The following is a 15,225-nucleotide window of genomic DNA, read 5'->3' on the forward strand; positions in this document are numbered from 1 at the left end:
TTTGCCCAAGCTTGTGAAGTTTATTCATAATTAATTTATCCAGGAACTATTAATAGAACGTCTTACAATAATAGCTAACATTTATCGCGCACTTACCCTATGGCAGGCACCGTACCCTGTGTTTTACAGGTACTGCCTTATACTGTTATCCTGTGGAACATCCTTGTGAATATGACGAAGCAAGGCCTGGAGAGTTTAGGTCACTTGCCCTGGTAACTAGCTAGTAAGAGGCAGTCCTGAGCTGTGATCTCAGCCCATCTGTGCTCTTAGCTCCTACTTACTCTGTTCTCTCCCTGTATCCTCCCCTATCACCTTGGTGGCCAGCCTCAGATTGGGTGCTGGGAATAGAGGGGAAAAGAGATACACATAATCCCTGCTCTCATGGGTCTCACACCCCAGCAGTGTCTTAACACAGTGGCTTCCAAACTGTTTGGACCCTGACTCACAGAAAGTACATCGTCTTCCTTTCTTTCTTTTTTATTGGAGTATAATTGCTTTACAATGTTGTGTTAGTTTTTGCTGTACGACGAAGTGAATCAGTTCTATATATACATATATCCCTTCTCTCTTGCCTCCTTCCCACCCACCCTTCATTGCAGAGCGCTGAGTTGAGCTTCCTGTGCTTTATGGCTTCCTACTTGCTATCTGTTTGACACATGGTAGTGTGTATGTCCATCCTGCTCTCCCAGTTTGTCCCACCCTCTGCTCCCCCAACTGTGTCAGCGTGTCTGTTCTCTATTTTGCATCTCTATTCCTGCCCTAGAAATTGGTTCATCTGTACCATCTTTCTAGATTCTACATATATGCATTGATATATATTTGTTTTTCTCTTACTTCACTCTGTATGACAGGCTCTAGGTCCATCCATATCCCTACAAATGACCCAATTTTGTTTCTTTTTATGTCTGAGTAATATTCCACAGTATATGTATACCATATTTATTATACAATTTATACCCCACTTCCCAATATGTAAACCTTTCACAAAATAATATTTACTTTTACTACTTATGTACTTTGATACTTTCTATTCTGTTATGTTGTTGTTTAGTTGCTAAGTTGTTTCTGACTCTTTTGGGACACAATGGACTGTAGCCCACCAGGCTCCTCTATCCATGGGATTTCCCAGCAAGAATGCTGGAGTGGGTCACTGTTTCATTCTCCAGGAGATCTTCCTGACCCAGTGATCAAACTCCTGTATTGCAGGAAGATTCTTTACCACTGAGCCACCTGGGAAGACATTCTATTATGTTGTATTTTACTTAATTAGTGGGTAGTTGAAACCTACTATGTTGATTTTTCCAACCCACAGGTAGATTGCATTTTACAGTTTGAAAAACTGCCCAATAAGCATCTTATTGTACTGCCCCTCTTGTTACCTGCCAATCCAAGAACAGACACTCACCTAACCTTTCTGATGCCTCAATTTCCCCATTCTGTACAACAGGCCTAGGTACTGTCTTAGGAAGGACCACACGTGTTCATTGATGTTGGTTTAGCTCCAAAGTGCTGGGTAAGCTCTAGGCGGTTGGGAGGTGGCAGAGGCTGCAGGAAGCAGAGAGCCACCATTGGTCTGATCACAGGACTTGCCCCTGGACCTCTGTCTTACAGGCGCTGCCTCCAGGCTCGCCCCGCTGTAACCTGAAGGAGAACCTGCTGAAGGATAACTGCGCCCCAGAGTCCATCGAGTTCCCGATCAGTGAGGCCAGAATCCTGGAGGCCAGGCCCCTCAGTGACAAGGGCACTGGAGACAGCTCCCAGATTACCCAAGTCAGTCCCCAGAGGATTGCCCTCCGCCTACGGCCAGGTAGGGAGCCTGTGGACGTGGCTCATGAGGAAATTGTGGTGGGAAGAGAAGGATGTGGGGGGAGGTATGAGCAGGAGAATGGAAGAAAATGGAAGGCTTGGGGACCTGGAGTCCGAAGATCGGAGTTTGAATCTTCACTCTTCCATAGATTAGCTGTTTGACCTTGGGAAAGTTATTTAACCCTGCTGACATTGTGATGCTTAGTCGCTAGGTCGCATCCCACTCTTTGTGACCCCATGTAGCCCACCAGGCTCCTGTGTCCATGGGATTTTCCAGGCAAGAGTACTGGAGTGGATTGCCATAAAAATGTCGGTTTCTTGTTTTCCTCAATGTCTGTTTTACTGAGTACATAGCTTTCTCTTGGGGCTCAAATGATATATAAGATGAGGAAGCAGTTTATAAGACCCTTTTCCATGTGAGATTGAGGCAAAACCATGCATAGGGACAGAGAAAATAGGGGCGGGAGACCTTCAGAGGGGGTAAGGATTAGGCTAAGAGACAGGCTTTTCAAAGCACTGATACTGACTTTCCAATTAAATCAAGAATTTAAGAAAGAGCGTTTTATGTGCAAGGCATGTGTTGGGTACTGTGCGATTCCGAGAAGAGTGGAACACAGTTCCTCCCTTTACGGAGTTCGGAATGTAGTAACTGCCAACACTTCTGTGATCCTGGGTGGTAAACCCTTGGGACCCAGGGATTAGACAGATGGAGATTTAGAGACAGTGAAGACTTTTAGAATGGAAAAGAAGAGGTTAAAAATAGGTGAGTTAAGAGATTGAAAGAGTAACAGAATCGCAAGGGGAGAGAAAGAGGAACAAGGGCTTTCAAGTTCGGTTTGCTCAAGAAGTTACTTCAGGGAATTCCCTGGTGGTCCAGTGGTTAGGACTTGTCACTTTTACTGTGGTGGCCTGGGTTCAGTCCCTGGTCAGGGAACTAAGATCCCATAAGCCACATGGCACAGCAAAAAACAAAACAAAACAAAAATTTGCTTCATCGTAAATATGTCCAAAGGCTTCCCTGATAGCTCAGCTAGTAAGGAATCCACCTGCGATGCAGGAGACTCTGGTTCCATTCCTGGGTCAGGAAGATCCCCTGGAGAAGGGATAGGCTACCCACTCCAGTATTCATAGGCTTCCCTGGTGGCTTAGATGGTAAAGAATCTGCCTGTGGGAGACCTGGGTTTGATTTCTGGGTTGGGAAGATCCCCTGGAGGAGGACATGGCAACCCACTCCAGTATTCTTGCCTGGAGAATCCCATGGGCAGAGGATCCTGGCAGTTTACAGTCCACAGGTGGCAAAGAGTCGGACACAACTGAGCGACTGAGCACAGCACAGCCCAGCAAATATGTCCAAATCTGCTTAAGTCTTAGAGGAAGAAGAGGAGAAAACTTAATGTCCTTCTGCCTTACAGATGATTCGAAGATTTTCTCCGTCCAAGTTCGGCAGGTGGAAGATTACCCTGTGGACATCTACTACTTAATGGACTTGTCTTACTCCATGAAGGATGACCTGCGGAACATCCAGAACCTGGGTACCAAGCTGGCCTCCCAGATGCGTAAGCTCACCAGTAACCTGCGGATTGGCTTCGGGGCCTTTGTGGACAAGCCCGTGTCACCATACATGTATATTTCTCCACCAGAGGCTATCAGAAACCCTTGCTATGAGTAAGTCTCTCCTGTAGAAGCCAGGGTAGCATCTCTTCCCATTGCCCCACATGTGCCCAAGTCCTGCTTCTTATTTCTACCTCCAGGTTGGCTTTGTTGGCTGCCTTCTGGCCACATTGTTTCTCCTCTTTACCAAGGTCTCCCTGTCTGGCAAGCGGGCTGACCCACTGACTGTGTTCATAGTTAATAATTAACCAAAATTGCTAATAATAAACAAGGCTATTTGGAGACCTAGAAAGGAAATTCATTAGCTTCCTGGTCTAGGTCACAAATAAATAGTAGACAAGAGAGAATAAAAGAGAAATGAGACCAAACGTAGAGAGAGAACTTTATGGATAAGTAAATAGAGGAGTTATGATTTCAGAATGATTGATTCCATTGTTATTGTCCTCCTTATCTAGAAGATGGGTCCTACAGGGTTAAAATGCAAGGAATTAAGTCCTAGAGGAATATGAAAGAGTGGAAATGATATTTTTTGAACCATCTAGCATAAATGGATGTGTCCCTACTTTGAGACTTTGGCTTACAACTGAATGGTTTATTTATTTAATTGGTGGAGAGACTGTGCAAATTCATGAATTATAATTTAAAATAATGGTTATCAAGTCTGTCAGGGTACGGCTTTACTTTTTAGATTTGAGAGTTATGTGGGTTGTAAGTTTACCCAGTAAGGATGTCAACCGTGAGTTAAAGAAATAAACCAATGGAGTGGGGACAGAAAAAAAAGAAAAAACAACTATGTCCTGTTTGACACAGATCTATTAATTTATTGATAGCTCAGAGACATAAAGTTATTGATGAACTTTTGCTTATTGTTATGTTAATGTTACTTTAGAGAAGTGTTGAGTATAAGGTATTTAGCAATAGCAACCAAAGCCTCACTCTGATCTGAGAACCTTCCCCATGTTAACTCACTTAAACCTTACAGCTAAAAGACGCTTGCTCCTTGGAAGAAAAGTTATGACAAACCTAGACAGTGTATTAAAAAGCAAAGACATTACTTTGCCAACAAAGGTCCGTAGAGTCAAAAAAATCTGTATAATCAAAGCTATGGTTTTTCCAGTAGTCATGTATGGATGTGAGTTGGTCCATAAAGAAGGCTGAGTGCTGAAGAATTGATGCTTTCAAACTGTGGTGTTGGAGAAGACTTGAGAGTCCTTTGGACAGCAAGGAGATCAAACCTGTCAATCCTAAAGGAAATCAGTCCTGAATATTCATTGGAAGGACTAATGTTGAAGCTCCAATACTTTGGCTACCTGATACAAAGAGCTGACTCATAGGAAAAGACCATGATGCTGGGAAAGATTGAAGGCAGGAGGAGAAGGGGACAACAGGGGATTTGATGGTTGGATGGCATCACTGACTCAATGGATATGAGTTTGAGCAAGCTTTGGGAGTTGGTGGTGGGCAGGGAAGCCTGGTGTGCTGCAGTCCATGGGGTTGCAAAGAGTTGGACACAACTGAGCGACTGAACAACAAGGCTTCACAACAACCCTTACTAGCTATCATGTCCCCATTTGTTTTATAGGTTAGGAATAGAGAAGCTTGCCTAGGGTTCCATGACTAGTAAGTCAAGGAACTGGGATTTGAATCAAGGGAGTCTAGTTCCACAGTTTACCCTCTTCTCCACTGAGCTAGGTGGAGGTTAGTTCAACGTGATGCCTAGGTAATTTGAAGGGTTGAGAGTCTAAACTCTCTGGATAATTCTAGCTGCATAGAACTGGACTGGGTATACCACTTTCCACATCTCTCTCCCACTTTTCCCTCCCATTCCCCAGGTAGTCTTTTCTCCACCCTTATCCCTGGCTACCCCGCATGGCATGTGGGATCCCTTAGTTCCCTGACCAGGGATCAAACCTGCATTCCATTGTATTGGAAGCACTGGACTGCCAGGGAAGTCCCCCTCCCTGCCATCTTTTATGTCAGATGTCTGTTTAAATCATCTCCTTCCCTCCCTAGTATGAAGGCTACCTGTTTGCCCATGTTTGGCTACAAACATGTGCTGACACTAACTGACCAGGTGACCCGCTTCAATGAGGAGGTGAAGAAGCAGAGTGTGTCACGGAACCGAGATGCCCCAGAGGGTGGTTTTGATGCCATCATGCAGGCTACCGTCTGTGATGTGAGTTTGGAGGGTGTGGAGTGCCAGGTGTGGTTGGTGCAGACCAAAATGGGGAGGAAGTGGTTCAACGGTGGGGATTTCTGGGTGAAATACAAGATAGGAACTAAGCAGAGCTTTGTACAGTATGAGCAACATGTTGCTGCTGATAAACAACCTCTGCTTGTATTTGCTCCCTGGCCAGAGCTGATATTTTTTTGAACCTTAGGGGACCCACATGCTTACTGGGGAGAGCATCTCCCTACCTTCCCTGGAAGTGTATCTGAGTCCAGGCTGGGTTCACTTAACCTCAGCAAATTGGGCAGATGTTCAGGCAAGATTTCTTCTAGCCCAGCCCAGCTCTGTAGATGCAGGTGGGTTTTTGGATGGGCCGTGTGATTCTCATTGAAGAAGTTCTATTTGGAGATGAAGTGGGTGTCTTTCAGCTCCTTGAGCTAGTGAGCTCTGAGACTGTTTTTCTAAGAGAACAGAAACTGCTGAGTTGGATAGCTCCAGCTTGTGTTCCAAGGACTGGGACTGAGGCCATTCTCCAGCCCATGTCTAGCCCTTCAGATTGGGAACTCCTTGGGTCTTTGTTTTGCACCAGTGACATAGCTAAAGTTGCTGTCTTTCACCTTTTTTTTAAAAAAACAGGAGAAGATTGGCTGGAGGAATGATGCCTCCCACTTGCTGGTGTTTACCACTGATGCCAAGACCCATATAGCGCTGGATGGAAGGCTGGCAGGCATCGTCCAGCCCAATGATGGGAAGTGTCATGTGGGCAATGACAACCATTATTCTGCCTCCACTACCATGGTGAGATTCTTTTTTCCACGTATGGTTCCTATTCACTGTGGCCAGGACTGCCCTAACTCAGGCAGAGTCTTTGTGTGAATATGAAAATGACAGGCCTTCCTCTGGGCAAGATACAGGGCTCTTTGCAGCCTGTCTTCATCCAGGGTTCAACCTGCACAACCATTAGAGATGGTCCTGGCTGGGGTCAGTGTTACTGCTACCCCCACTGCCTCCAGCACCAGCTGCAGCCTCATGGCATCCAGAATGGACCCAGAGGACTTTTACATGTTCAGCTGGAAAGCAGGGCCATCCTGTCATTGTGTACAGATTAGCCCCTTCTTGAAGCATCATGCTCTCTGTGGTTATTGGAAGAAGACAGAGGAAAAAGAGACAAGGACTGGCCAACCACAGCGAGCCAGTCCTGTGAGGAAAGGATAAAGGGCTTAGAGTCATTTAGCTGGAATACAAGGGCTAAAGGATGGCTTAGCTGATACATGAGAAGACTTTTTAAAGTTAAAAACTAAAAAAATTTTATTATTATTTTTTAATATGGAAAACCCTTAAAGATATTTAATTTATTTATTTGGCTGCATTGGGTCTCAGTTGCAGCACTTAGATCTTTGATTTTCATTGTGGCATATGAACTCTCAGTTGCAGCATGTGGGATCTTAGTTCCCTGACCAGGGATTGAACCCAGGGCCCCTGCATGGAGAGCCTGGAGTCTTAGCCACTGAACCATCAGGGAAGTCCCAAGAAGACTTTTTTAAAAGTTATAATTTTTTTTGAGGTAACGTTAATTTATAACATTATATATGTTTCATGACGTACATCAGTATCTTTCTGCTTCTGCATACACTTCACCATGCTCACCACCCCAAATTTAGTTTCCATCTGTCACCATACAGTTGATCCTCTTTACCCATTTCATCCTCCTCCACCCCTTCCCCTCTGGTAACCACTACTCTGTTTGAGAAGACTTCTTAGAAGTTGTTTTCTATGTCCACAGAAGGTAAAACAAAAGAAAGGAATTTACATGGAAACAAAAGAAATTGCAGTAAACCATAAAGAAAATGTACAGACCTGCAGAATACTGATACTCTGAGTATATAGGGGGAGATGGGAACTCTTCATTTCTTAAAGACAATATAGCAATTACTCCATCTAGGTGGCTTAAATGTACACCTGTGTAAGGGTAGGAACCTGAGTTTCATGATCTCATGAGCTCCCTGAAAGGTCTAGGATTCCAGAGATATGTTCATAATTCGTCAGCACTGCCTTTTTGGCTTGAGTTTTTGGTATCAGCCACATGCAGGTTGAGTACTACCAAGCAATGGGTGAGTCTATAGTGACTGACATCTAGTCTATGCAAGGCCTTGGGGCTTCCCTGGTGTCTCAGTGGTAAAGAACCTACCTGCAATGCAGGAGACTCAGGAGACGTGGGTTCGATCCCTGGATTGGGAAGATCCCTTGGAGGAGAGTATGGCAACCCACTCCAGTATTCTTGCCTGGAGAATTCCATGGATGGAGGAGCCTGGCGGGCTACAGTCCATGGGGTGGCAAAGAATTAGACATAACTGAAGCGACTGAACACACACACACTAGGCATGCCCTTACTGGGGTTGGAGAATGTTAACAAGACTATATAATGCCCTGCTCTTAAAGAGTTTTTGGTTTAGTCAAGAAGATATGGTACCAATAACAGAAGGTGCATGATTAATGCTAACTAAGTGAAACATTTGATAAAGGCTTTAGGTATTCAAAAGAAGAAAGCTCATTGTGAATTGGGGTGGTCAAGGAAGGCCTCCTGGCAAAGGTGAGACCTGAGCTGGATCCTAAGGAAGGAGGGTTAACAAAAAGAAGTCCACTTCAGGTGGGAGAAAGACAGAGTTCCAGATCAGTGGTGAGTGAAAGGGGGAGAGAGGTTGCATGATGACTGGAAAGGAAAGTTGAGATCACATGGCAGAGTACTGTGAGCACCAAGCCAAGGCATTTGTCAGGAGCCGCAAAACAGGAGTAGGCATCAAAACGACGAGGCCTGGCAGTACCTGGTCCAGGAAGCTGCTCCTTGGTGTGGCTGCTTCACATCTGAGTAGGAAGAAAGAGGTGTTTAGTTTTGATACTACAAGCCTGTATCTCTTCATCTCTCCTGAGTTCACACCTGAGTTTGTGTTTGCTTCTCATTGTCATGGGGTGAAAAAGTTAAAGCCCCACCACTGTCTGGGCCATGGCCCCAGTCAACCAAGTCCTAAAGTTTAGAATCCAGGGATGTATGTGAATAGACTTCTTACTTTTTAACTAATTCCCACATCCTCCCTTTTTACAGGATTATCCCTCCTTGGGGCTGATGACTGAGAAGCTATCCCAGAAAAACATCAATTTGATCTTTGCAGTGACTGAAAGTGTAGTCAATCTCTACCAGGTGACTCTACCTTCGGGGCTTCCTGGAGTGGGAGTGGGGTCTGTGATGGGTGGACCTATCTCAGGGAACCAACCCAGACTACCTTTGGCCATGGTCCCCAATCAGGAAAGACTTGGGAGCTAATGATTACTTTTGGTGAACCTCTCTCCTCCAACCTTGAACCTAGAAGGATGGGTGTATTGACGTTTGCAGAGGTGGAGGGGAGTAATTTAGTGGGAAGAGCGGTGTGAGAGGTTCTCTGTAATTTTTCTCAGGGCTGAAAAGCTGCTAGATATATTCCTGGCAGTGATAAGTAAAATATCCCATCCCTCCCTCAATTTTCTTTTCAAGACCCTCCATCTATTTGGGGAGGGCTTTGGAGATCACCACCTTTATCAGTCGTTCCTAGATATCTTTGTCTTCTTTTCTAGAACTATAGTGAGCTCATCCCAGGGACCACAGTGGGGGTTCTGTCTACTGATTCCAGCAATGTTCTCCAGCTCATTGTGGATGCTTATGGGGTAAGTGTCTTAAACTGGGAATAGACCCGCTAAGAGTCCACTGCCCTTGGCATTACCCAGGAGGCCTCAGATTTGGGCGTCCTGGCAGCTAGTCCACCATGCAGCCTTGACTGCCTTCTTCTTGTGCTTCTAGAGGCTAGGCAATAGGCAGCACTGGGAGGAGTGCAGCCTTCTGCAACAGAAGTGGCTCAGGAGGGGATGGAGGGAGCCGTAGGAACAACAGAGGAAATGCTTAGAGAAGGTGAAATGGAAAGAGACAATGGGGATGATGTTAAGGAGCAGGGCCCTGAAACTGGGAGTGGGTACAGACTGAGGGAGAGCTGGGCTCCAACAACAGAGGAAAGAGGGAGCTGAATTATGGGGAATGTGAGGCTGATGAAAAAGTAGGTAGAAAGTGGTACTACTCAAGGCGAGCAGTATCAGCACTCCTGCAGGAGGGAACAGCTGGTTTAGATTTTACCCAGACTCACCTAGACACAAGTGGAGAAAGAGCAAGAGCAGGTCTTGGGCTGGAAGGTTAGTGGGATACAGGCTCCGAAGGATGCTGTGGCAGGCAGGTGGACCTCAGCATTTAGGGGGGTAGGTGAGTCCAGGACCACCTGGTGATTTTTGCTTGGGATGTAATTGACCCCTACTTGTGTCCTCTCAGCCCGTTTTCTTGCCTCTTTTGCCCTTTTTTGCTCAGAAAATCCGCTCTAAAGTAGAGCTGGAAGTGCGTGACCTCCCCGAGGAGCTGTCCTTATCCTTCAATGCCACATGTCTCAACAACGAAGTCATCCCAGGCCTGAAGTCTTGTGTCGGACTCAAGATTGGAGACACGGTGAGGTGGGCTGGACAGGGGCTGACGCTGAGGCGCTCACCTTGGCTCGTGCCCTGGAACCTCTGTGGGCACCCACCCCTTCCTTCCCTGTACTTTCTTCCTGAACGTCCTTACAAGTCCGATGTAATGGAGCTGCCAGCCTTTGCCTCCGAGGCTTCTGTTACCTAAACTTTCTCCGTTAAGTAACTTCCCTGTCAGGATTTTTTAAAAACTTGCACTTAGGTGACTGTTTATGCACAGTCGATTGCAGATGATAATATTTCTTGCCTTCAGCCCCTTACTGGTCTCCACCCTCCTCTAAAGTAATGCCTTTCTTTGCTTCACAACGTAAATGGAAATGTCATCTGTAAATATTTATTGAGCCCTGACTTTGTGCCAGACATTGTCCTAGCTGCTGAAGATTTGGCAGCCAACAGAATAGGTGAAAATACCCACCATCATGGAATTTCAGAATGCAAACGTTCATTTTGCCTCCTTAGTCCCTCTGTGGCTTTCCTTCCCTAGTGGTTCGTTCTCCTCAGCTTCTGCCTTAGGGGAGAGGGATGGTGAAAGGGGTGGGAAGAAAAGAGGGGCTTATCTATAGTTATATCATCCATGTCTGTATTATTTAATGTCCATATCTATCCCTCTTTCTGTCTATATTCTAGGCACATGTGCACACACCCTAGTAAGAAACATTGGCCTGAAACATGTTTGATTGCACAAGTGATGAAATGTCATATGGAAATTGAACAGGGATCTCCCTGGTGGTCTGGTGGTTATCACTCTGGGCTTCCACTGCAGGGCGCATGGTTTCGATCCCTGGTTGGGGAATTAAGATCTTGCATGCTGCAAGGCCGGACCAAAATAAATAAATAAATAAAGAACAACAAAAACTATAAAGAAATTGAGCAGTAGGTCTTGAGCCTGAGGTTGGCCACTGTGTGACACTGTATGGGTTAGGGTTAGGGTTACCGTTGTTGCTGTTTAGTCGCTGTCATGTCTGATTCTTTTGTGACCCCATTGACTGTAGCCCCACCAGACTCCTCTGTCCATAGGATTTTCCAGGCAAGAATACTGAAGCGGGTTGCCATTTCCTTCTCCAGGGGATCTTCTCCACCCAGGGACTGAACCTGTGTCTCTTTCATTTCCTATATTGGCAGGCAGATTCTTTACCACTGAGCCACCCGGGAAGCCCCAGGGTTACCATACAATGCCACAAAATAGTGCTTTGTGTACCTTGATATTATGTAATCAGCTAGTTTAGTTGGCCAAAGACAGAGTGTTTATAAGATCATAGGTTCTGCTCTGCTTGAACTGGTTTATTTATTTTTTTTAAAAAAAGCTATCTCGTGATTATAAGCCATGTCTACACCCAGCCAGCAGGTCACAATGGCACAACTGTCCCCAGGTCTTGCTTTGGCTTTGCAGACCCTGGTAGTGGCAAAGCTGAGGAACTTTGGCTTGCGGGGGACAGGACACCCAGTTTGAGAATTCCTGGGCAGGGCAGGGAACAGCTTCTTTCCCTCCAGCGCTGGAGTGTCAACAGGGTCCCCTGTGTCTGAACACGATCTTACTTTCTGTCCAGGTGAGCTTCAGCATTGAGGCCAAAGTGCGTGGCTGTCCCCAGAAGAAGGAGAAGTCCTTCACCATCAAGCCTGTGGGCTTCAAAGACAGCCTCACTGTGCAGGTCACTTTCGACTGTGACTGTGCATGCCAGGCTGAGGCTGAGCCTTACAGCCACCGCTGCAACAATGGCAATGGGACCTTTGAGTGTGGGGTGTGCCGCTGTGGGCCTGGCTGGCTGGGATCCCAGTGCGAGTGCTCGGAAGAGGACTACCGCCCCTCGCAGCAGGACGAGTGCAGCCCCCGGGAGGGCCAGCCCATCTGCAGCCAGCGGGGCGAGTGTCTCTGTGGCCAGTGCGTCTGCCACAGCAGTGACTTTGGCAAGATCACGGGCAAGTACTGTGAGTGTGATGACTTCTCCTGTGTCCGCTACAAGGGGGAGATGTGCTCAGGTGAGTGGAATTGCACATGCCTTCCATCCTGGTACCCACACACACTCACGCATCTGCAGCCTCTGGAAATGGATGCAGGCTAGGGCTTGAGGTGGGCACAGGGTGGCTCAGGGGCAGAGGGAGCTGATGGTGTTCCACTCCAAGGGCAGGAAATAGAAGCAAGGTTCTCTTTAATTCCCCTCAGCTCCCTCTGTCCTTTCGCGAGGGACACAAGGAAGGAAATGAGTGTCTGCTTTCAGAGGGTGGGAAAGAGTGGGGAAAATTGAAAGTGAAGATAGTTTTTTTCTTTTCTCTCATTTGCCCTTCGGCTCACATTTTAAGTCACTGGTTTCTAATCTTTTTGAGGATATGAATCAACCCCTTTTTTAAATTAAAAAAGTTTTTGTTTTTTTTTTTTGCCATACCATGTGGTATCTTAGTTTAGTTCTTCGACTAGGGATCGAAACTTGCCCCCCCTCCCCCACATTGGAAGAGTGGAGTCTTAACCACTGGACTACCAGGAAAGTCCTCCAACCCTTTTTTTTACTTAAAAAAAAAAAATCGCTGACTAATGCTAATTAGAATTTTAGTATACATAGGTTTGGAAACTACACGATGTCAGAATATGTAATGAAGTTAGTAATGATTATTTTACATGAATTTATATTTTCATCACACAACATGTGGAAAACAAGTAGTGTCTTTGCAAGATATTGGAGCACATTTAATGAGCCAGTACACTTAGGAGAGTGACTGAAAAATAGTAAGTGTTGGTACTATTTTATTATCACTGTTGGTATATTATTACTTTTTGTACTTTAGATCTCTACAGTCCAAAATGGTGGCTATTTAAATTTAAATGAATCAAGTTTAATGAAAGCTTAAGTACAAAGTTTAAATCAAATTAAATAAAAAAAGTTAGTGTCTGTGTTCCTCAGGAGCCATGTGTGGCTAGTTGCCACCGTATTGCACAGCACAGATGGTTTTTGGGGGTGCTGCCACAGACAGTCCCAGACTGCAGGCTGCCGCAGACAGTCCCAGACTGCAGGCTGGGGACTATGAGTTTGAATCCTCCGACCTGCAGGATACTGAATTGTTGTGTACCTCATTACAAAATTCAGTAAAATCTTGAGGCCCATGATACTCTCAAGCTGGTTTCTGCTTACCCCAAAGCCCACTCCTGGGGTACTTCCCTAGCTAGAAGTCCAACTAAGTTAACATAATCCTTATCTGCAGACACACTGACAACATTCCCAGAGGCAGTTAGGCAGTCTGAGTTGTTCCTGAGCACTAGGGATACATTTTTGCTGGGCTGTAGTCACTGTGGCTTAATCCCCATTGTGAGAGAGAGACTGAAGATATCTGCAGTTTGGTTGGGACCAGTTTGCAGTTGTATTGTGTGGCCAATTGAACAGAGAGTATCCCTGGGTTCTGGGGTCATCAAGCCTATGACCCAGATGGGCTTCGCTTGCGCTGGGGCTCTAACCAGCGGAGCTAATCTACCCAGGTGTTCACTTTAACATTGGCCTTGAGGAAAGCTTGATGAGAAAGGTAAGTGTGTGTCATTCTAAAGCATACCCAAGTAATATAAAAATGGCTTCTATCTATTACCTACAACATTGTTTACTCAAGTCAACAAAATTTGAGAGACTGGAGAAAAATGGTATCAGAGAAAAGGAATACTGTTCCTAGAATGTTAAAATCTTCAATTTGCGGTAATATTTTATAGCATATGAGACTGATCAAATTAAATATCTTCTTATAACAAAAAATTGATATGAGAGAGATTAGGGGAAAGAGAGATCAGATATGCACGGACACACAGACACACCCAGCAATTTGAATTCAGGAGTGAGGCAAGAGTTTCGGTTCCTTTTCACAGGGGTCCCCAACATCTGGGATCTAATGCCCGATAATCTGAGGTGGAGCTGATGGATTAATAATAGAAATAAAGGGCAGAATAAATGGAATGCTCTTGAATCATCCCCAAACCATCCCCCCCAACCCCAGTCCATGGAAAAATTGTCTTCTGTGAAACCCATCCCTGGTGCTAAAATGGTTGGGGACTGCTGCCTTCTAATATTTAACAGTAATTTATGTCGTATCCAGAGCTCCCTGGTGGCTCAGACAGTAAAGAATCCATCTGCAAGGCGGGAGACTTGGGTTTGATCCCTGGGTTGGGAAGATCCCCTGGAGGAGGGCATGTCAACCCACTCCAGTATTCTTGCCTGGAGAATCCCATGGACAGAGGAGCCTAGCGGGCTACAGACCACGGGCTTACAAAGAGTCGGACACAACTGAGCGACTAAGCACGCACACGTCATATTCAAGGCACCAAAGGGAATGGTTAAGTTTGACGTGGGAGACACATGAGGAGAAGGCTGGGACTGAGGGAAAAAAAGTTCCCCTAGGAGAGGCTTACACACAGACCACGACGGCACCAGGGTGGGAGGGAGGCCCGCTGCTACTCTATGGGCTGATTGTTCCTGGTCTGATGTGGGGCATGCGGGGGGGATCCCAGCCAGAGTGTGTTTCCTTTGGCTGCCCGCCCCACTGAAGCCGCAGAACAAAGGCCCTGGGTCAGCAGCCCTTATTCCTGCCTCCCAGCCGCACAGGAACAGCTCGTCCCCAGTGAGCTCCAGCCCATCACACGAGGGAAGCCCAGGCAGCCACTGCAGCTCTGAGGCCTCCCTCTCCCTTCCTGCCAGGGTGTTGGGTGCCCACTGGCCTCAGGTCTGGACCCTCTGTTGCCGTTATCACATCCTCCAGGGACACATGCTCGCTGAACACCTGCTCTGTGCCAGGCCCTCGGTCCACATGGGTGCAAAGGGGTCATGTGTGGTTCCTGACCTGGCGGGGCTTATAGCCCAGCTCATCCTTGTCCCTCCCTGCCTAGAGCTGCTGGCCTGGTCTGTTCTTTGCTCAAGCAGGGGCTCGGGAGTGCAGTGACTTGGCCATGGTCCCAGCCCCTGGCTGTCCCTGTCCCCTCCTCCCCACTGGAGGCATGGTCTTTGTGGTTGCATGGTATCAGCACCCCTCAAACATCAGGGCGTGTGCATCCTTGTCCTCAAGGGATTCTTCCCCTGTCACATCAAGGTTTTTTCCCAGAAACTGTCCTCAAGCAGGATACATTATTGATATATAAT

The 15,225-nt window shown here is 46.4% G+C and overlaps 1 protein-coding gene across 1 annotated transcript in view; it reads left to right on the plus strand.

Annotated features, from left to right (window-relative positions):
- ITGB3 (integrin subunit beta 3) overlaps window positions 1-15,225 on the plus strand; it is a 58,837-nt gene that overhangs the window by 28,400 nt on the left and 15,212 nt on the right. Inside the window, exons 3-10 of the mRNA XM_052657862.1 lie at window positions 1,612-1,807; window positions 3,219-3,471; window positions 5,431-5,593; window positions 6,224-6,385; window positions 8,688-8,783; window positions 9,194-9,283; window positions 9,969-10,103; window positions 11,671-12,100. Coding sequence (XP_052513822.1) covers window positions 1,612-1,807; window positions 3,219-3,471; window positions 5,431-5,593; window positions 6,224-6,385; window positions 8,688-8,783; window positions 9,194-9,283; window positions 9,969-10,103; window positions 11,671-12,100 — 1,525 coding nt within the window. The remainder of the gene's footprint in view (window positions 1-1,611; window positions 1,808-3,218; window positions 3,472-5,430; window positions 5,594-6,223; window positions 6,386-8,687; window positions 8,784-9,193; window positions 9,284-9,968; window positions 10,104-11,670; window positions 12,101-15,225) is intronic.

Source organism: Budorcas taxicolor, chromosome 19 (assembly GCF_023091745.1).
Source record: "Budorcas taxicolor isolate Tak-1 chromosome 19, Takin1.1, whole genome shotgun sequence".
Lineage (NCBI taxonomy): Eukaryota > Metazoa > Chordata > Mammalia > Artiodactyla > Bovidae > Budorcas > Budorcas taxicolor.